At 44.2% G+C, this 22,958-nt stretch overlaps 1 protein-coding gene across 3 annotated transcripts in view; it reads right to left on the bottom strand.

The window, feature by feature from the left end:
* The window catches only part of SLC35F3 (solute carrier family 35 member F3), a 184,245-nt gene that overhangs the window by 49,945 nt on the left and 111,342 nt on the right, over nt 1-22,958 (bottom strand). For 2 of the 3 annotated variants that reach the window (XM_074864816.1, XM_074864819.1), the window contains exons 1-2: nt 16,742-16,937; nt 605-929 (exon numbers count right to left, since the gene is read on the bottom strand). In XM_074864816.1, the coding sequence (XP_074720917.1) occupies nt 605-929; nt 16,742-16,817 (401 nt within the window). In that variant the 5' untranslated portion in view covers nt 16,818-16,937. Of the gene's footprint in view, nt 1-604; nt 930-16,741; nt 16,938-22,958 lie in introns of those variants that run through there. The other variant, XM_074864818.1, reaches the window with a different exon arrangement.

The raw sequence follows: 22,958 nt of genomic DNA, 5'->3' as shown, positions 1-22,958 counted from the left end.
GCTTTCCATGAGTGCTTCAGGTTTTGTGGGTTTGCCTTGCTGTAAAAGCAAGGTGTGCTGAAGACAAAAGTGTTGCCTTTGGTTATGACTACGCTTCCTCCCAGAAAGGAACACAACAGCTCAAGTTTAATTGGGATCAGAGCTTGGCTTTTGATGTCAGGGGCATAATGCCAGGAAAATACTGCAATACTTTTTACTTGGCTATTCAAGGCACTGCACTAGTCCTGAGTTTGGAAAAGAAAAGCTTACTTAGCTTACTCAGAGATTGCCATAAAAGTCAGCTGTGGGTAGAGGAAGAAAATATTAATAAAAAAATTATGTTTGCAGAGGTTTCAACAGAAAACTTCTGAGAAGCAATTGCAGAAAATGCAGACTTGTATGTATTGGAAATAAACCTGGATTTCTTACTGTTGGAGTGAAATTGTATTAAGATTAATAACATAGCACCTAGCACAGGACAGAAAATGAATTCAGAATATCCTTTAACAAACCTGGAAAGGAAAGCAAAAGCAAGTTTGATATAACTGACTGATTTGAATAAAATGTCCACTAGACGTAGAGCAGCATGCAAGAGCCACAGGAGAAAAAACAAAAGCTCCCATACCTGTATCTTTGCTTTGGAGACTGCTTTTCAGCTGACTTAAAAACATGTCCAAGATAATACAAAGGAAAGAATAAAAAGTTCCAGTTTGTTGCAAACCACGTTAGAGTGAAGGGGGCATCAAATTTCTTAAAAGTCAGTTTTGCTAGCTGGGTTGAACCCGACCAAGAGGAGCAGACACCCAGAACCACAGCCACACCCCAGAAAATCTTCTTGAGTTGTGTCACGGAGCATTTCCAGCAACAGCGGTTCACCCTTCCACCACCTTCCGCCCCAGCTTGCATCTGTGCTTCGGCTGGGGCTGGAGACTCCCGGGAGCGCTCATCCCCTGGGGAGAAGAAAACACAAGGCTTACTAAGGAAAGCCAGCCTGCATTTTAGTCTGCAAATCCTAGGCCCTTCTGAAGTCACGTGGAGCTTTACCAGCAAAAGAACCCACCAGATCTTGCCACAAAATGTCCTTCGTTTTTAGATCATTGAAAAGCCTCTGGTTCAACTGAAGCATAATTACAATGCAAATAATAATTATCACCTCTAGATTTAGAAGCCACTGGGTAAAATGGAAATGAAAATTACATGTTGCTCTGATGTACACAAAGGCTTAACACACCACTTAAACTGATGCTGTTAGGATGTGTAAATGAATGAAAAATACAGCACTGAGTTTAATAAAGCAGCAAAGGGGATTACAACACCATTTAGAATTGTTATTGTCTTGGAAAATGCGAAAATGGGCGGCTTATGGAATATGGTGTTTCTTAAAAGGAGGGGGGGGACAATGTATTTAATCTTGCAGTTAAGCATGATCACCGCAATGTAAGTAGCATGATTAATACTGAACTTGGATCATCAGGCATTTCAGTGATCCCTAGAAAAACACCTGTCCTGAGGCTGTAGCCAGATGGCAAAAATCAGACCAACCCACAGGCTGCCCTGAAGAGCATCTCAGACTAGGCAGCCCTAACTTTTTAGCTTGAGTCCTGCACCAAATGAGACTGGACTGGAACTTTGACTCAGTATAACTGAGGCTATCATGCTGCTGGAAATTTCTCTCCTAAAAAACCTTGCCCCTTACATCCTTAAACACAAATTGTTATAGCCCTGCTATCGTTCAGCTATTGGCAGATACTGTATCCAGCTTGTGAATAAATGAGCAAAGTGACCTTAGGTGGTCCAGTTCCTATGGAGATCGAAACGTGCTGGCAGACCTCACCAGCAGGCCACTGCCTTTAGGGTTTTCACCTGCCTTCCTTAAATTCACCCCATTTAACATCCGCTAAAGCCACCAGTCACCTGCGTGCAACACTCAGCAGTGATTTCTGTTAAAGACTGACTTCAGTTTAGTTGGTCCATTCACTTGGAGGAGGATGAAATAGTAACTCATGTTGAAAGCCAGGAACCTACAACTTCAGAAGTGTCCGGAGGCCACTACATGCACTGAAAGGTGAAAGGAGAAATACAAGTACAGCCAGGACAATGAGAGACTGTACTATTGTCAAACATTTATATACATTCAAGGCAGACTAAGAGATCCACGCACAAAAAATCCTTCCTTATCCTGGCAAAAATCAGTATTTGGAATGGAAAATCTCTTAAAGCCTCTTATTTCAGGTTAACCTAAATCTGTATTTACATGAGCTAATACATTAGTAAAGAAAAGGCTTATTCCAATGGAGAGAACTATTTAATTATTTCTTTACAGATAAGAAATGCATGATCTAAGAGTGCCATTATTTTGCCTAGTAAAGCTGTATTTTGTAACGGGAAAAACTGTGGCCTCTGATAACCTGAAATCTAAAAAGAGTGTACAACAGTAAAGGTATAAACATCTAGTCTTTTTGAGTCTTTAAGAGAGATGGGGATGTTGCTGATCTCTCCTCTTATTTCAGTTTTCAGTAGACAATTGCGTGGGCAGCTTCCCACATAACAGGAGATGCACCAGCAGGCCAATGAATTATCCAAAGTTAATGTGGCTTTGTATTAAACACATAATGGAAAGGTTACAAGCTACCTGCTAAATGTTAGAAGAAGCTAGAATTGAAAAAGTCTGCCCGTGAACCCTTAGCTCATTCAAAATAATTTTAATACATTTTCTTTGTAATACATTGCTTGAAACTAGTGCTTCTAGCTGCACAGATCGGCCAGGGTTCAGTTTACTGAACAATGGTACATTCATTTCTTTTAGCTTCACCACTCAATGGGCAGCTGCCAGCGCTCTCTTTGCTGTCCACTGTACAAGTCCCTCAATGTTACTGAATTTTTCATTTCCTCTCAAGTTTTCCTACTGGGTGTTGTCCTTGTAACTCCAAAAACTTAACACACCTTAACGCACTCCAGGATCCTTCCCATGCACCACAGGGAGAGCTGAGCACAGAAAAATATGATTCCAGGCAGCCAGGGTGCCAAGCAGAAGCTTAGGAGGGGTTTGTGCTACTGTGTCAATGCAGGGAAGGGCCTTCTTCCACTCACAGTTTGCAACCCTGCAACTACGTGGAGAGGTAGGCAAAAATATTTCTCCTTCTAGAAAATAGCTAGCAGGGTACCTGCCATCCCTGTCTTCTCTGCAGTTATTCCCCCAGGAAGCAGGAAGCCAGGATTTAAACCCCTCCTGCTGAAGATATTTAACACAATAGAACACACCTTAACCACTAGGGTATATGATATCCCAAGATGAGTAGCTGCTCTGAATGACAACACTGAAGCTGTGTTATTTTTTCTAAAATAAGAATTGGTCACCGAGACAGCAAGATAACATGTCTGGCCCTCTGGCCCAGTAGTCTTGGCAGTCACGGAAAAGGGAGAAGATCACAGCTATACCATCTGATGCACCAGACACTCAATATAAAATAATGCAGTGTTTGGTGGACACCCCACAACAGACACTGGTGGGGATCTTCTTCCCACTAAGGGCTGAAACTGCCCACCCTCCTCTCCATTGCACTGTGCACATACGCATGAGTCAGTGGCTCATTTGGACAGCTTGCATGAGCATCACTGCCTTTTAACTCTATTCCATGGCAATTACTCCCAACAAATTAAAGCTAAACTTCACTGATGTTTCCTTTGCTCCACAGGCAAAATGACTTGTCCACATACATTTAATTTTGTGTTAAATGCACCAACAGAAACATTCACTTTCAGCAAAAGACAATACTGCATGTATCACTTCTAAAGTGATCTTGCAGCTCAAGGCTTATGTTTCTAGGGGTGTTCATTCTTTGGATGCATTTACATGATGGATGGAGTAAAACTTATCCTAGGCATGATGGATTTCAAGATGATGGGCCCCATATTTTGGGGTAAAAATCACTGACCCACTGATTAGCAGTTACAAGCTGAGACTTAACTATCCATCAGTGAAACTGCACCATGCCCTCATGATTGCCTGTGTTGCCAGAGGGCTAAGTGCCAAACGGGCACAGCCTCTTCCAGTGGATGCGGCACTGTCCTGGAGGATACCTGGCACGTAATCCACCCCAAACCAGACTGTCTTTGGAAATGGGACCCATGTCGTCCCATCCTCCCATCTACCATCTACCCATCTACCACCCCACCCCCCATGTTGGGGACTTGTCTGCCAGCTAGCATGAATAACACCCAGAGCTGTACCTTTCCCTGCCCAGTCCCTGCATCCCCATGGGGACAGTTTTTGTCACCCAAGTTGCAGGTGCACAGATGGGGTGACATCAAACCCACACATGGATGAGAAGATCCTCACTCTCTTTCCAGCACTGCTCAAGGGCCAGCTGGCAACAGAATATACATGAATTTAAAGATGGCAAAATGGCTTTTCAGAATGGATGAGGCAGGACTCTAAAGAATTTTATTTCTGGACATCCTCCTCCAGACTTTTAATGGGTTTCTTCCTTTACCCCTTGCAGCAGACTGCTCTGTATGCTACTGTGTCCCCCAAAAGAGTAAATGAAGATGCTGAGATAGAGGAAAAACGCCTATCTTGCTTTTACTAAATTTGGCTTTTCATTCTCCCTTTTGTTCATTCATTTTCCTGTTTCATAAATCCCAACTGGAACCACTCTTCCTCCCTCCCTTTCAGCCAACCTCTCTCCCATGGCATTCAGAAACAACGGAAGGAAATCACCTCCAGTGCTACTGCCAGTGCCATTACTCACAGGGATCCCCAACCCCAGAAAACAGCCATCCTTCTGTTTCCTCCATTATGGGTGAGACCCCTCTCAGCTGACTTTAGATACCTGTGGTAGGGACATCTAAACCTGAGCTACTCACCCCACTCTCCCAGCTGAGGCCATGGAGGAAAACAGGCACTGGAAGGCACTACACACCCCATGTAAGCTAGATGCCTTAGATGATGTGCCTTTTCTTACTGACTACAGATGATTGCAGTGGGTTAGAGAAAATCTACCTCAGCAGCGGTAACACCTTTAAATAGCCTGTCCAGACCACTCCAAAAGTGCTTTAAAGCTTAAGACTCCTGTGCACAGCTAGCCAGTTAAAGGCTTATCATAGGACCACACTGTACCTCACTGTATATGTTAAAAATGTGATACTGATAAAAACCAAGGGTGGCATTCATCTGCTCAGTTTGAGACATCTGTTGTGCAGACTTGTGTATCTGAGACAGTCATTTACACTTTCTGCATAGTTAGTAGACAGAAAAAAGACATTTCCATAGCATGATTTATCTCCTCCTAAAGTAGACGATTAAAACAAGCCAGATGAATCACCCTCTCCAAGTGCTTGTTTCTTTCCACCAGCTCTAAACAGTCTGGGGCGACAAGCTCAGAAGTAGGTGTCTCTAGCGTAGGTGTGTGAAGCTGGGTGAGATGAGTCCCACCTCTCCACCGGTACTGTCAGGAACAGAGAGTAAAGCCACTGCAGACAGCACTGGTAGGCTCAGAGCTGGGCCCCGCCACACAAACATATTTAGCTGTCACCAATCAGCTGCTTTAGCTGTTGCCTAGCCAGCTAATGAGTGAAAGAAGTATTACGAAAGTGCTGGGTGCCCTTGCCAACCCTTCAGAGTGAGAAAGTGACCCTCACAGACCAAGGTCCTGCCTACTAGGGACTGAAACATGTGCCTGCTGATAATGCACAACTCCACCAGCTTCCCCAGGCTATGAATGTGCTTCAACATAAGCATATTCTTAAACAGCTCTTTAAATCAGGCTTCTGGAAAAAAATCTGACGAGAGGAAGAATCCTTTCCACAGTTCTCCGTGGCAATTACAAATGAGCCATCCTCAAAGCATTTCCATTTTGCCAGCCTCTCAAATGTTTTGTAGCTGCTTGGGCATTGCACAGAACAAGTTTGTAAAGCTTGCAAAAATATTATATGCTTATCATAAACAGGGGAGAAGGAGCTGAGGCAAGTCCTGTAGGACAGTGCCCGACCTTCAGTGTGGTTAGAGCTCTACAAACCAGTGACAGGCAGGGGGATTGGAGCTGGACACTGAACAAGGCATATTCTCACAACCTTGAATGCTGTGTGACTTCCTCTTCTCCCAGTAACTACTACACAGAGAGATCAGTGGGAAACCATTAGTTCCAAGACAATTATTTACTAGTTACAAACATACCTAGGTACATACACAGTGACTACTGGTGGTGGTTTTCTGGACACACAATACTATTTGCTTCAGTAGCAGACTCCCAAACTCCTCAAAGTGTTCTTATCCCATTCCTGTCCACGACACTAGCTATGCATTATTTAGCTGTCCAGGATTTTTGAGCTAAGCTATTAAAAAACCAGCTGAGGCATCATCCTGTGAAGAGAAGATGAAGTGTCAAATCCACAAAGTGATTTACATCTCTAATTGCCACTGTAGTTGCCTAAATCTGAAATGTTGATATTTATTCAGATATGTTGCCCAGGCATTTTCTTCACAGTTGGTCAGGTTAAAGAATGAGGTCTTAGGGACTTGTCTGTTGCCTGGCAGATCACCTAGTAGTTAGTACAGTTTTCTCATGTCATTGTCAATGACGACCTCTCCTTTCACAGGTCATCCTGACAGCTGGTTGTAAGGAATTGTTAAAATTTCATTTTGGAAGCCAGTAATCTCCATGTACCAACGTTTCCAAAGGCCTACATCTCTGCTGCACAGATCAGTAATGAGAGCATGCACAGCCCAACTTCTGCATCACGGGACATTCTCTCCTCCAAATTAGCTTTAGCTTTGCCAAGGCTGCTTGCACCAACTGTATCCACCTCCCAGCCCCACTGGAGCTCCTCAGATGCCAAAGAATCCATTCCTGGGCATGCCTAAGCACCATGACTCCTAAGCAGGTTTGTGCCTCTCTTTACACCCAGATCCTGTCAGGATTTAAAGACACATTTGAGAGTTTCCATCTCTCATTTTAAGAGTCATCTCCAAGAAGTATTTCCATTCTGTATTTGATGTAGTCATTGGAACAAGGCCTAGAGCCTCACTTTTTCTCCTCTGGGCAAATGACCTCCTTGCTTCATGCTTTCCCAATAAATAAGGATATATTCTATTTTGAGCCGACCAGCTTTGCTGGTATCTGGGTTCCCCTGGCCTTGGAGGGCCTGTGGATTTAGGGCACCCTCTTGGGCAGACAGGAACCCTGCTCCTTCTAGCACAGGGGGGGGAAGGCTGCTCTACACACTGAGCTACTGAAGAAGAGCAAACACTCCACCTCCACTTTTTGAAGGAAAGGGTTCAGCCACTTAGCTGTCAACTCAACTCTGAAACATAATGGTAAGTGCTAGAGAGAGTGAGCAATAGTGACGAACAGGCATCCTAGCATGGCATAAAGCATAGGTCTCTGCTCAGTGTTACCTACCGGGCAAGCTAGATGATTCATCCTTCAGCCTCACTGGTGTCCTCTGACAGGGGTCAACAGGCATATTGATAAAGGAGCTGCAGTTTCACCTTCTAGGTTTTTGAAAGGCTTCTGGCAAAATCCCACTCCAAAGGGCCTTACAGAAAACAAGTAGCCAGGGAAGGTGCTCATATGGATAAAAGGCTCAGTGCAAGATAGGAAACCAGTGAGGACTAAATACAGCAATGGGGGAAGTAGCTGAAGCTCCGCAGAGGTCTGCTGCGGGACCTGCACTCTTCACCATAACCACAGGTAACCTGACAAAGAGGGCAGGCCATGAAGTGACAAAGTTTCCTAACGACATGAAGTTAGGCAGGACAGCAAGGGTAAGGGCCAGCTGTGAGGGATGACAGGCTCCGTGACCGGGTCATATATTGGCAGATGGAGAAGTGTGCCGATAAAGAGGTGCAGGTGGGAATAAAAAAACAACCCACACGTTGCAGACTCAGCAATGGGCTCTGCCCAATTGCCACCAGGGATCCTGAGCCCTTCACAGGCTGCTCCACAAAAAGGGCAACTCAGTGTTCAGGAGCGGCCACAAAAGCAAAATAACTGCCAAAAATTACTAGGAACAGAGCAGAAAACAGATAAAAAAGTTGTTTCCTACATCTGGGGAAACTGCAGCTGTCAGCACACCCACACGGCAAGAGATGCATCTTGGGCTAGAAAATACACCTTCCCGATCAATTCTACTGAGCTGGAGTCAGGACCAGACAGACCTTTGGTTGGGCCCCATATGGCGGGTGTGCGTGTGATTTCTGAGGAAATTGCTTTTGGGCTCCTACAGGGAAGCTGTGAGTCCCCATGGGTGGCTGGAGGGTGGGACTGCAATGCTTAGTGTTGCAGTGACTTTGGGTTTACACACATTTCACCAACTTTCCAACCGTGGTTGGTGGTGAAGATCTAACAGACTAGTATTATATTTTTTAATAATACCAATTAATGTATCACAATGGAAGAATGACAAAACCCCATAAACATTTATTAAATCACTTTTTAAATGAGAATACCTGGTCAAAATGGCATTGCACATATGGATTTGTAGTGCTATTTGGGAAACTAAAAGTTTAAAGCACTTTCTTTAAATACTTTGTTTTTACAGTAACAGATAAAAATAATTTTACTTAATTTGATCAAGGAATGGCATGACTAAATTAAGAATAAATCAATACAGCAGATAGTTTTGAAATCCACAGTAGAGGTTATTTTAAAGAATAAAACCAGGGTATTAACCTATTAGGTCAGAAGGTCTGAATTTGCTTGAAGCTATAGAATAACGGATGTAGGTATCTGAAAATGGGGAAAACCGCATGAACACAGATTCAAAGCAAGACAAATGCATTCTGAGTTCAGACCCTCTTCTGCTATTGGAATTTGTAATATAAATTAACTAATTATACAAAGTGAAGTGTTACAATAACCTATGCAGGATATTCAAACCTATCTGATCATCTCAATTTAATTTCCACAGGGCAGGAAATAGGTCTATTGGCTTACAGGCAATCAAGATGATCCTCCTCTCCTCTTGTCTGTGGAAATCTGTCCCGTATCACTGATACCACCAGATTATCCATCTAGCTTAACTTGTACCAAAGAAGCGTAAATTTCTTGAAACAGGCACTCCCAGATCCTAAAGTATTACTCACAGATACACTGTTTTCTATCACTAATGGTTACCATATATTGATTCCTCTTTTATCCTGTGCTAAATATTATACCTAAGCTTACTAAGAGTTAGAATTAAATAATCTGCATGTATTTGTTGAAGATATGCTAAATTCTCCTCCTTAGCATACATATGCCTTTCTTCCTCTGTCAAATACTCCAGCAAGGCTTCCTGCACAATATATATTCTAATTCCTGTTAGTGATACAGAGAGAGCTGAAAAATTAACTCCATACTGCAGCAATTTGGACTTTAATCCATTTAATTTATCTTCAGAGGCAACTGCTTAAAAATTCTACTACAAGTGCTGCATTCAAATGGGCCTCATTAAAACATGATATTCCACTTTGAATTTTGTGGGGTGGTGAGTTCCCAAAAATACTGTCCTTTTTATTAATCAGAACGCATGACTGAAGTCCAGAGTGAAAACAAAAGATACTGGGTGCTTATAACAGTACCACCATTGAGGTGCTGGAAAGTAACAGCCATAAAAGCATGTAAAGAATAATCCTGATTATGAAATTCATATTCTTGATAGTATGGAAAAAGAGTTGGGTTTTTTTCATTATTCTGCATTCTCTTCTTGAATAAAAATTGGACTGAAGCTTTCAGTGAGTTACCTAGTGAGGTCACTGGGAGTTTCACCATTTACTTTGAGAAGACCAGCATCTCCATGTAAGCATTTGTTCCATTAGAACAAAAATAAGCTATGACCAAAACTATATTCTGGACAAATTTTGATCAGAGTCTGTGCAAATAGCACCCTGAACAAAGGTTTGAGAGATGATAGTCTGTTCTGGTGAAAAAAACAGACTGGATTCTCTGCAGGAAACTACTGTATTAATTAGCTAGACATTTGAGTGCCACATGCCTTTCTTGAGTAATAGTTTTATCTCCAAGGGAATTCCACTACTTATGCTAATATAAATAGCACATTTATATCAGTACATATATACAGGTGTTTATATTAAAAGGTAAGTGAATACATGTTAACTGTGGAGGCTATGCTGGGCGCATTTTATCAAAACCAAGACGATGTTCTTTCTCCCTTATGGAGCTTTCAAAAATTCAGGGCTGCTTGGCTTTCAAGTAAACACAGTTTTAGACAGAAGATTTTGCTATAGCCCATTGATTGTTCTCTTAGAAGCTAAAGGGTTAACGTGCTATTGAACCTCACACACAATGATTTTTTTAGGTACTAAGTTCAGAACAGATAGTTGGAGCATCTGTTCTCTGTCAACCAATAACCAGATATTAGCATGGACTTGACATGGACTTGGGTGTGCTCACAGCGGTTGGAGCAATGCACATATATCCAGAGAAGTCCCCACATGATTTGCTGCTCAAGGATCTACCAGAAGAAAGAGGATGCCTCCTCACCTCTCACCAGCAAGCTCAACAAAAGCTAGGTCTCCTTTGATAAAAAAGCTAGGTTTGGCTAGGCCCATGCTGGCACCCAGGCACTCAGTATAAGTCTGAGCAAAAACACATTACATGCAAAAATTCTAGTTTCTATTTTCTCTCTGATACTTGCCTCTTCCTCTTTTCAGTAGGAAAGGCTTTTGCAACCCGCTATTCCTCACTTCTTTCAACCAGCTACAGAAGACAGACTCATGCCTTTTTCAGCCATAAATACTGAGAGTTGCACTAGGGAATTTGCATTCTCCATGACTGAATTACAAGGCTCACTTTTTTTTTTTTTTTTGTTAATTTGAGGAGGTTTTTGGCCAGACTTAGTGAATCTGAGCAAAATGTTTATCTATTACTTCCAGAAGAGTCAACATATAACTTTTGTATAATCAAAGGGTGCTAGATCCCATGGTGAAATTCATGCCTTGAGTAGGACTCACAAAATTTCCAGGCTAGGTACTCCTGCATTATGCCTAGGTAGAGTGGATCCAGGTTCCTGGCACTGGGCAGTTAACATTGGCAGTGGTACCTGGCTTATCCAACACACAGTGCCTACAGATTTGTTGGGCAGCTCTGCCTAAAAACAAGCCATCTCTGCACTGCTAAGAACACCTTGTTTCCTGTTGCCTTTGATCTTACACTGCAGTGGCTGCCAGCAAAACTCAGTGAAGATTACAAAGTAAATCTACTCTTTTATTGGCCAAATTCCTGCTTCCGCAGGATGCTATCCAGGTCTGCAGTGGCATCTCACGGTTTATAATTAACAAAGATTAACTGGGCTGTGGACTAAAGGTTGGCGATGGTACTCCAGCCAAGTACCAAGCCACTTAGTATATAAGTAATGTCCTGTGCTGAGTATAATGTGTTAGGAAAGCTACAACATAAATAATGCTATGTATGAGGCTTATAACTGGGAAATTGCTGGAGAATACATGTTGAGCTATCATAGACTTTTATGTTGAACTACCAGTCTTTTCTGAACGTTGGCTCTTAAACTGAACTGCTTCTGTGCTACAAATCCTACTGCTTACAACTGTCAACCATTAGGAAAGAGGGACATTTCTTTTACAAGAATTATAAAACTAAAATAGGAGACAATGAATGATGAGTTCTGGTGACTTAATATTTACTTTTTACTAGTGCTTGTTCCAATTTCTCATGGGGGAAATTATAAATAAACAGATGGATTCATAATCTACTTTTTGAGAGCAAATGCCTAAATTGATTCAAGACAACCAGCAAATGCACCTTGCTTCACTTAGGGATAAGTGGGTGAAATGTGACAGTCTGTGATCTACAGAAAGTCTGAGAAGATGATCCAATGGTTGCTGGTATTCTCAAGTTCTGTCATGGTAAATGAGACTGTTGTTTGTCCATAGTGTGTAGATACTGGCTCATTTCAGCCACTAAGTAAGGAAGCTTGAATAAATCTTTAATAACTTATCTTTCTGCTTCATGATGCATTAAAGCTCCTGCTCTGGCATTAGTTTAGTAACATCAAAATGGTCTCATTTTATTTTTGTATCATTTGGGGAGGGGACACACAGTGCAGAAGTAATGAGTCACCTCCAAACCTAGAGCTTAGGGGTTTGCACAGGCGAGATGGTATACGAAATAACCAGTGGGACTTGATCAAAGATGAGCTGGCGGGAATCCCCAGTGAGTAAGCCTAGCACAGCTAAGAGCGGCTCATTTTGAGGCTGTTTAAAGCCTAAGAAAGCACGGTGCCATTTGGGAAGGGAGCCAGGTGTTATGCAATGAGAAACTCCTCACGTCTTTGGAACAAGATTTTGGGTATCTGCTCAAACACACTGTTGTGTTAACTGAAAATACTGCAAGGAATAGGAGAATTGGGCAAAAGTTGCCCTGGAGCAAAGCCAGAGTGCAATTACTGCCTATGTGCACCTAACACTCAGTACCCACAGTAAACATGGTAGAGGGTACTGCTCTTCTGTCAGGGGAATAAGTCACACTGACTTCACTCTGTAATAACAGAGTGCACACTGGCAGGTACCATGGAGAAGCAGACACACAGCAAATTTACACCCCCATTCATTCCTGTAGCTGCACACAAATGTGTTACTGTTACCTTCAACCCTAGAGCATTCCCTCCATCCCAGCTCCAGTCAGGAGCGAGTGAAAGCTGCTACCACAACTATGGAGCAAGCACAAGGTGGGTTTGATGGTCTCTGCCCTGATTGTGAATGTTCACATTGAAGACTGTCTTCTGTGCAGAAAGACAGCCTGAACACAAGTGAACATTTTGCAAGATAATTACTCCACACAGAAGCCAGCACGCATTCCTTGCGAAGGCCACTTCAGTGGGGAAGCCCACACAAACCCACAGCCCTGCTGAGCCACTGAACCACCAGCCTCTCCTGCTCTCCAGCTGCTTCTGTTTCTAGAACACACAAGCACTGAGTGTTTCTATAACGTACAGCTCTCACATAAAAAAAAACAGTGGGCACAATTCTTGCTTCCACAGATGGTAACTCTTGGGTGAGGTTTTCACAGCGCCTGCCCTAATGCTCAAAGTACAAGCAAGCACTGCCTGACTACCAAAACCTCTAGATGCCACCAGCAGAACACTGCTAATAGCTACACAGTATTTATCCAGATACATATTTATGCAGCATTTGAGCTTATTTCCCAAAGAGAAGTTTTAGTAGGAACCAGAAGTCACTGATTTCAGTATCCCTGATTTCAGATCCCTATTGCATCTATTTGTGGCAGTGCCCTCCCGTGGCCAGAAAATGTGAGGGAAGTTTGGGGGTCCATTCCTATCTACTGTAGGTCTCTTCTTGCCTGCTTTGTGAAAAGATGTGCTGCCCGTTTTTAGGCAAGTTGCTTCCTTCTGCAGTTTCTTGGCAGCTCCATCTGCAAAATGCAGATAATAAGAATCGCATCTCTTAAGGCGGCAGACAGCTACTCATGAAAGTTTCTGCTGTGCTTGGGATCTTCAGTTTGTGCTTGCTAAAGAAGTGAAAAAGATTTATTATTAAAGTGATTACAGTGTTGATACACTTGTGATGTTCCTTGCAGGCATGCAAATATATTAAAGGCCAAATTAATTTCTCATTTGTACTTGTACAAATTTCCTGTAACTCCAGTGCTGCAGACAAGGTTACTCCAGCTGAGCATGTGGCAGAATCTGGTTCCACAGCAACCCAGTTTAGACATTTACATGTAATAATTGAAAGCAGAGAGGTATCATGTGCCTTATAAGCAACTTTGAGTATCACCAGTCACTACTGCTGACAGAAAAGGGCAAAGGAAACGTGCTATATGGGGAGGCTGCAATACCATTTCCTTGGTGCTGGAAGCCTGGGAATAAGTAGTTCAAAGCAGGGGCTAATTAAGTGGAGGATGGGCTTTCTCTGGCAAGGTGGTTGTCTTGCAGCTCCTCATCAACGTTGATGTTACCTATCTCTGGAAGAACCCAAGATGCAGAGCAGGGATGGAAATATTTACCTTCCCAAGGAAGGGAAGTCAGTCCTCAAAGCACACTGTGCTTTCATGTGAACATGAAACAGGGTGAAACCAGTCAATTGGCTGGTCTGAGAGGAATGGCCACTGAGGTATGGACCGAAACTAGTGACAGAAACAACAACACAAAGATGAAGAAGCACAAATCAGGCACTGAGCCTACATTTCTCAAAATACGAAGTGTGTGCAACGGTACCAGGCACAGAAAACACATGATACGGTTACTGCCTGCCTGAGTGATGCATGTAGATACAGTTGTCTTGAAAAGTGCTGGTACAGCAGGCTCAGAGCATACTGATGATTCAATCTCTGAAATAATTTGAAATGGCAGTCACGCTTCTGAAGGCGCACAAAGTCCTTATCTCCCTTTTAAAGCAAAGAAACTACTGCACTGACAGGAAAATAGAGGGAATGCTGGAAGGCTTTACAGCAATGCATATCAATGAAAGGCTCCTCTTGGCTAACTATCCTAGAGTGAAACATATTCCTTGTGGTTCTGCCAAAGATCCTTGAAATTCTTTGATGGTGGTTGATAGGGGAGAAAATAATCATGACTATGAAGCAGCGGAAAGTTTTTGCTGTCTTGCTCTTGCAGCATTGGCTACGTCTTTGAAAGGGACTTGGGCTACCAGAGAACTTTAGGAAGGTAAATCTTTGTCAGAGGTACGGCATCCAGACCAAGGGAAATAAGCAGACCGCAGTATGCCCACTGCCGCACTTTATTTTTGCCTGTAACTACATCTTGGCTTTTTCATATGGCTCTAAACACCAGCTGGCAAAATTAGTCAATATTAGTCTGAAAGGAAATGTTGTCAATTGATTTGGAAAAAGAAGTTCTCAAACAAAGCCAGTTGGTTTCATTAAAAGGAAGCAAATAGCAAAGGAAACTCTTACCTGCCTCTGTACAACCTCTGGGCCCTATCATGCACCATCAAGGCAATTTAGATTTTACCACTGATGATAAATGAAAAAAGAATCTGAAGTAAAGAAGGAAAAGTCCAACTAAGTTAACAAAGTCCCTGGTGTGCGGTAATAAGGTATCTGAGAGCTGGTAGGCAGAGCAAACACGGAAAGGCTTGAAAGGATTCAATTTTACAGTACAGGGAAAGATTGCGCTACTTCTGTTTCTATATAAGGTTGGTAATAAACTGTATTTGAACTGGTAGAAGAGGAATGAGATGACCCACATTTCAAAGCTGGAACCTGGTGGGTTATTATTATTTATGATTCATAAAGCATGTGCAGTGCACCAAAAGAAAGGGAGACGTGCTCGCTGCCCAGAGCAGCCTCCAATGTGAACCTTGAGAGAAACACTCTACTGTGCATGGGGCTTACTCCAAGGGCTTTTTAATATTCTAATTATAGTGTAATGAAGATCAGGACTGCTCTTCTTTCGGTCAGAAAACTGAGATCCCTTTTCCTATCTCTACAGCAGGTGTTTTTTATGTTGGGGGAATGCAACAGCTGTATTCTCCATGAACTGAAATAACAACCTCTGGGTACTCCTGATTTTCCACTTTTACTTGCTGATTTTAGTTCCTTTCTCCCTCTTAGGCATTTCTGCATTTTCTCACTTTCTCCTCCACAGAACTATTGCTACTATTTTTTCTTTTCCTTTCTTTGTTCCTCAGTTTTTCAATATAACTTTTTTTTCTTCTGCATAAGCTTTCTATGGAGTCTGACATTCATATTTTACCTCTTATTGTTCAATCATTTTCTTTGAGTTGTTGTTCCTCTTTGCTTCATCTTGCTCACCCCCTTCCGCCTCTCCTCCCTCCATTCCTTTCAGCCAACCTTTTTCCTCTCACCAATCCCATTCTCCTGACCAACGACCACACTCCCCAGTAGATCCCCCAAACCAGTGGCTTCCTCTTTTACCCTCCTTCAGGACTGTGCTCCATATTCACCCCTCAGATGGGCTCCTCTCCCTGACCTGCACCTTCCTTCTGTTCCTCCTGCCTCTGCATCACACCCTCCATCTCACCCGCTCTGCCTCCCTAGGGCATGGCCTACAGGTTTCTACCCAAGATCGCAGCTCCTCGCCCCAGATCTCCCCACCAGCTATGCCCAGAGCTTCAGAGCTTCTGGGAAACCCTCCTGAGCACACCCCTGCTCTCTTCAAGGTCCCCAGCCACGATCCCTGAAAGTCTCCAAAGGTCTCCATGGTCTGGCAACCCCCCACTGCTGGCGGGCTCCTAATGTCCTTCCCGGTCACTGACACCCAATCCCACGGCTACCATGCAGCTGGGCTTGGCAACCAGAGGTGAGGACGGATGGTTGCCACACGGGGTAGTGTCCCTCCCATCGCGGGGGTCAAACCTGTCCAGCACCCTCCCTCCCTCCTGCCAGGGGTCCCGCCTGGCAGGTACTTGCCCAGGGGCTTGGGGGCTACTCCCGGGCCCCGGGGGGAGCTCTAAGTGCAGAGCTCTGTCTCTGGAGCGTGGGGGAGGAAGGAGCCGGAGCCGAGCGGGGCGGGGGACAGGGGTGGGCGCCGGCGATGCCCCGCGGTGGCGGAGCTGCGCGACCCGTGGGAGGGTCCCCGCCGCCCTCCCACGGGTCGCGCAGCTCCCCCGCCGCCGGGCATCGCCCCAGCACCTCATCCGGTCGCCCCGGAGCATCCCCCGCGGCGGTACCCAGTCTCCCCGGTGCATCCCCCGTCGCGGTACCCCGTCTCCCCGGTGCATCCCCCGTCGCGGTACCCCGTGGTCCCGGAGCATCCCCCGTGGCGGTACCCCCGTCCCGCTCCCAGCGTCGTGGTTTACCTTCCACTTTGGTGAGGGTGAGGACGGGGCTGTTGCAGGCGCTGAGGGGGGCCACCCTGGCCGAATGCTTCTTCATGGCGAGCCCGTCGCCGGCGGCAGCTCCCCCGCCGCCCCGCGCCTACATCCTGGCGCCGCCGGAGCCCTCCTCGGCGGCGCTCCCCCGGAACGGCTCCCGGCCCGCCGCCCTCTGCCGCAGCACCGGGCGGCGGCGGGGGCTGGGGCTCGCCCGCCCGCTGCCGCTCGGGGCTGCTGCAAACCCGACGTCACCGGCACGGCCCCCCCCGCCCGCCCCCAGGGCTCCCGGGGCCGCCCCCCCGGGTCCAGGCCGGGTGGCGACCGGACGCCGCGGCGAAGGGCGCTGCCGACCCCCCCCCCCCTCCCCGTCCCGGGGGGCGCCTGCCCCGTGGTCCAGCCTGGGAGGGCCGGAGCCGCGGGCGCCTTCCCGGGCACCGCTCCGGCAGAGCCCGCAGGCAGCCCGGACCGTAATGCGGCTGCGGACGCCCCTGGGGCTCCCGCCGGCCTGTCCGGGCTCCCCGGGGCCAGCCGGACCCCCCGAGGCCAGCCGGGCTCCCCGGGGCCAGCCGGGCTCCCGGCTCTGGCGGCTTCTGCTGGCACTGGGCTACCGCACCACACCGAAAGGGCTCCTGGCTTTTCATGGTCTGCTTCGTTCCCTTCGTACTGGCATACGGGAAAGGATAATCTACACTCTCCAAACCATTTTTTTTAATCTGCCCATATTATATCCCTCCTTTATCTTCCTTCAAGTCCAGTCACTGTTCTGTGTCGATTTTCCTCCATGCCTTCACTAATTCCTACCATCCCTTCCACAGCCTTTCTGTTCCTGCTGCAACCTTCCTAGGAGGGAGACCAAAATTAGACACAGTGTTCAAGATGAGGATACGCCATCGATTTATCAATAATATTCCAATACTTGCAGTAGCATACTCTACAGCTTTCTTAACACCGCTTACCAACTTCTTTTTGAGGCAGGAAACAAAATATCTCCATACCTACACCCAAGTTAAATAAAATGTGGTATTTCACAACTGGATGCTGCTCGTATGTAGCAACTTCTTATGGTGGGCTTTTTTCAACAATAATTTTAAGACCCCCAGTCATGACATACCAACAACATGTGGTAGGTTTACCCTTCTGTCAATATGCAGAAGTCTAACTGGTATTAATTAACAAGGCTTAATGCAAATGGATCCAGGAGAGAACACATCCTAATGAATGAATATGAAACATGTAAAAAAGATTATATCTCTATAAGCAAAGAACCATCTTTCACAAGATGCTGAGCACAGTGAACTCAGCACCCTTTACTCCTAGTCATTTCTTCTGTCGGTATGAAAATACTTAGCACATCTACCAGGTTCCAATATGAGATGTGTCACCAGACAAAGACGCAAATACTCAACATTTCTTAAGATTTGGTCAAATTAAAATGAGTGTACTTTGCAAACAAGACTGGGCAGCCATCAATACTCCACAAACATACCAAGGTATTTGTTAATTATATAAATACTAGCTATTGAAAAGCAGCCCCAACAGACTGTTTAGCAAACCGTGGGAAAACACCACCTTACTTGTGCCAGCCAGACAGCTCTTTATATTTAAGAGGCGAGCTCTCCTGGTGGGTCAGATCCGGAATGTTAGTTTGCACAGGCCTCATCTGGTGATCTGCAGTCTGATGAAGCTCTGGGGTGCTTTGCATTTCCTATGCCTCTTCTGTGTCAGCCTTTGGGATGAGCTTTATAAAAATATCATTAGGCTCCTTTCGAAGGGATCCTTCTGGAGGGTATATTCATGTGCTCAGTGCTAAGACCACAAAAGCTCATCTTGGTGAAATGAAAAAAACTGGCTTTCATGGTTATTTCCAGGCCTTCTCAGTAGAATTATCTGATCCATTCAGCTTCCTGTGATGTTACAGATCATAGGCACATTGGAAACTGGCGGTCCATCGTGTTTCACTGCACTATTTAATCTCAGAGTCCAATTAGTTTCTGATCTTTGAAAGAAGTTACATAAAAAGAGGCAGATCTCACCTCGGATGGTTCTGTCCATGAAATGTTTTGCAATGTTGCAGTGCCTTTTATATGAAGATTTCAAAGCACGTTACAAAATGTTAATTCATTTTACACTGCCTCTGTGAAGAAACTTCAGGCTTGCTGGTGGGTAAAATACAGCCACAGAATTTAAGTGACTCCCTCAAATTCAGATGACCAAGTAACATCAGTGAGGAACAGAACCTGGATAACCCTGGCTGGCTTCTGCTCTGAGCTTACCTCTCAGGATCATCTGAGCCTCTGCTATGTAAGCAGGAGACTACTAAACCAGCATCTTACATCCAGATTTCACCTACTTTTCCTAGATGTAAATGGTTGTGCAAGGCAGGACAATCAGACTTCTCTACTGGCTATATCTTGTAATCAGTGGGACATTCATAAGAATTAAAAGGCTATTTATTAAAAAGTCTTTTTTGCTGGGCACTTACACCCTTTCTGCAAGGTTTATGCTCTCTTATTTTTTAAAGGAAAAACACAGTAAGTACATTATTTTACTTGGAGGATTGTGCTGCTTACCTAGAGAAGCACATTGAAAACCAGACAAATTATTATTTTTTTGATGGCATGTTATTTTAACTCTGCATATATTTAATATTGCAGGATTTGTGGAGTTATTAACGTGTTTCGCATTTGCAATGTTTTATTTAGGCCTAGAACTCCAAACGTTGAAGACTTGCACAGCAGTAACTATCTCCTGCGGCTAGCTGGTCCTCCGCTTGCCTAGATGAGGGTGGTGTCCAAGTGCACTGCTTAGCAGAGACTGGCACACCTCTGCCAGCTGGTGCTGCCAGAGAGCTAGGAGGCATCTAAGCCTTCAAACCTCCTGTCCTCCTTCCTCCTCTGAATGATGCCTTGCACGACCACTGCACGCAAGACTCCTCTCCTTCATGTTCAGTTTAGTCACCCCAGAGAAGCTTTTAAAGGCACCAAGGACAATTAATAGCCAACTAAGGCTGGTTTCAAATTGGGGATAGGACATCCAACCACCTGCAGGCTTTTGGAAACGCACGTGTGAAGCTTACTGGGGCTGATGCAGTCTGATACGGCTCTGCTTGACCCTGATCCCAGAGCACTTTCATTCTGTCAGTCTCTGATTTCTTTTGCTGCCCTTACAGGCACACACACTTTCACCAGAGATCCACACTGGGCCCCCGTCTTGCACTGTGCATAAAAATTTCAGCCACATATCACAATAACAAAAACTTGTGTTTGTTTAATGAAGACTAGGGTGCCTGAGGACTGTATTGCAGGGCTTCTACAGCGAGAGCTGCATTTGGCAGCAGGCTTGTTACTTTCCATAACTTGTAACATGCTGCAGCCTCCCCACCTCCCTAAGCCTTAACGCATTTGCTGCTGGATTACATTTAATTTAATTTACAGTAGGCTTCTTAAAGTGTAAGCAATGCAAAACTGATGCACTCAGGGTAAAATTTCAAGTCAAATTTATGGCTTTTTTCCTTTACAACACCATTCCCAGGATGGAGAGGAGGAGAAGAAGCTGGTGGATATCTGGGCTGCAGACAGTTTACAAATGTGGATAGGAAACTCTCAAAGCTTGAAAATTGGAGAAAGCAGACTTTCATTTCTAATCAAGAACAAGGATGCTTCATGTGAAAAAGGCAAGGTCAGACTAAAAATCCGGGATGAGATAGTTAGAATTTGCCCAGTTTGAAGAATTTGTAGAATTTGAAGTTTGATGGAACTGGTACAGTCAGTTACCCCTCATCATTTTAGATTAAGAAATCATAGTCACTGGGTTGCGTTTTTTACACGTAAACCTATATATGAGTGTGCTAACACCCAGCATCATACTGCTTTTAAACTCATATATCATCACTGCTTTTCTGAAAGATTTCTTACTGACATAGAAAGGTAGATTCAAGACAAAACTAAATTCTCATAGTTATGTGTGCTACAACCTTTGACTTTTATTCTATTAGTTAGTTTGTTTAACCAACATGAAACACGCACCCAGTTGGTAACATGTACAGTTGGTATTTTTCCAGTTCAGACGTTTTGTGTTTAGTGTACTCATTAATAGGACATTTATTAATTTAAGTGCTTGCCTTACCACTGAGGGCAATAATTGTTGTGCTTAGCAACCCTAAAGGAAATGGAGTGTGGACTTTTACTTGTGTAGCCAATTTCCTAATAGGCTCCATCTCATGCCAGAATGAATTCATCTGCCAGGAGTCAAATACATGCATGAAACCTACACTGCCCACAATCTGTCAGGAACAGAGCATCCTTTCCTCTAGTTTATCTGAAGTTATTTGGTGAAGATTCTCTGCAAATAATTATTAGTCTGTGAGGAGCTTGTTCTACTTGAATGCTGTGTTAGTTTTGTTGGCTACTGTCTAATAACTTTCTAATCTGTTTATATTTCCCAACTAGAAAAACATAGATGTCAAAAGCACATTTCCAACACAAATAATAGCTATTTTGAAAGTGATATTTGCTGTCTTGCAATCATTCTGAAATCTGCATTTAGATGCACTGTCTGGTGACCATCCACCACTATTCTGTTTGCACGCCTCCTACATTCACAACCTCCACTCAGAACAAATTCACATTTTTGTCAAATTTACATACAGTCTTTCTCTGCAATATTAGCCTAGCTGTAAGGATGACGTTTTTCCAATCTTCCTTATTCCAAGAGTTCAGTTACTTTCAGTATCATGTCTTGAATCCACAGTACAAGGTAGTGAAGGGAAGAGGAAGGATTAAGACCTGTCTGGCTAGAGGTATTTGCCAGACTTCATGGAACAGAGATTGCTATAGAATTACTGCTTTACCTGAATGCCTTCTCTTCAGTTTGATCAGGTATACAGTGCTACAGAAAACAGTCAAATCTGAGCTGCCCATAAATGCTGCAGACTGTATATATGACCATATATCCAACAGTTTCTAGACACAGATGCAAAGTCCTGGTGAGAATATCTTCTTCACAGGTTTTTTAACCTGTTTATAACTGCTGTAAGCATTACTGGAGGAGACAACACTGATGTATTTTATTTCCAAATCTCATAAAATATTAACTGTTTCCAATATTTTCTGAGAAGCTCTCATGGTTTTCTGCATAAAAATCACATGTTTTTCAAATAATACTGGTGAATTCCACAAAATGTAAGAAGAAGCAGCTAGTCTCAGAGTTTCAACACTGGACTATGTAACTTTAATTTTCAGACTCGTGCTTTAGGATTTTGACAGGAAACATTCATGTCTTAACCATGTTTTGGAAGGGAAATATGTTGTCAATTTTTATGTTACTTCGAATTTTAAAGAAAAGTTAATTCAGTGCCCATGGGCAGGTATGGGATTGTGAAGTTTTGTGAACAAAGCCTTACGTTTATAAGTGAATCAGCTGTTTGCCAAGCTGCTTCAAACCTTTCTGACACTGCTGGGGGACAAGGGCATCCCAAAGCCACTCGGACTCGGTCTTCATTTCACTTCAGGTGCAGTTTACGGGAACTGCCCACTTTTGGACCAGGCAGCTCAGGAACAACCCATCACCTGGTGACTGTGATTATTCAGTGAGGCCACCTGCAAGGTTTGCCTTTAGGAGCTGTGACCTATAATGAAATACAGTGATCAGACTACCTAAATATATAGCATTTCTTGATATTAGTAGTGGGAACACAGGAGAAACTGGAAGGGAATAAACCGGCAAAACACTTAAGATGCCCATTTGTCTTTCTGCAGTTTGTCATTCCCTGGGAACTCCAGCAGGCTCAACAGTTTTGCCTGGTAGAAGCTGCTCTTCGCTAGCTGCTCCTGACAACTCCACCAACCCTCCTTCTGTCTCTTGTCACTTTTTAGCCATTTCAAACGTCGATTCCCAGAGCTAGCAGTTCCCTGTGCCGTTGTGGCTGGAGACAAGAAAGTAGTCTTCTCATATCCTAACAACCTGGCAGTTTTTCTAATGACCCTCCTGGGTTTATCAGGCAATTGCTTTTCCTTGCTTATTTGTATATGGGACACTGTCTAACTACAAGACGTTAATGACCCCAAATCATACAAAAGATACCGTTATGCCACCAATATCAAGGATTCAGTAGCAACTATTTCTTAACCCTCTCATTATCTAGGATACATATCACATTAAGAATAACTGGGCATCACCTCTATATTTTTCACCACCAGCCCAC

The sequence above is a fragment of the Strix uralensis genome, chromosome 3, assembly GCF_047716275.1.
Source record: "Strix uralensis isolate ZFMK-TIS-50842 chromosome 3, bStrUra1, whole genome shotgun sequence".
Taxonomy (NCBI): domain Eukaryota; kingdom Metazoa; phylum Chordata; class Aves; order Strigiformes; family Strigidae; genus Strix; species Strix uralensis.
The sequence above is the reverse complement of the archived record's forward strand: the minus strand, read 5'-3'. Positions and strand labels throughout refer to the sequence as shown.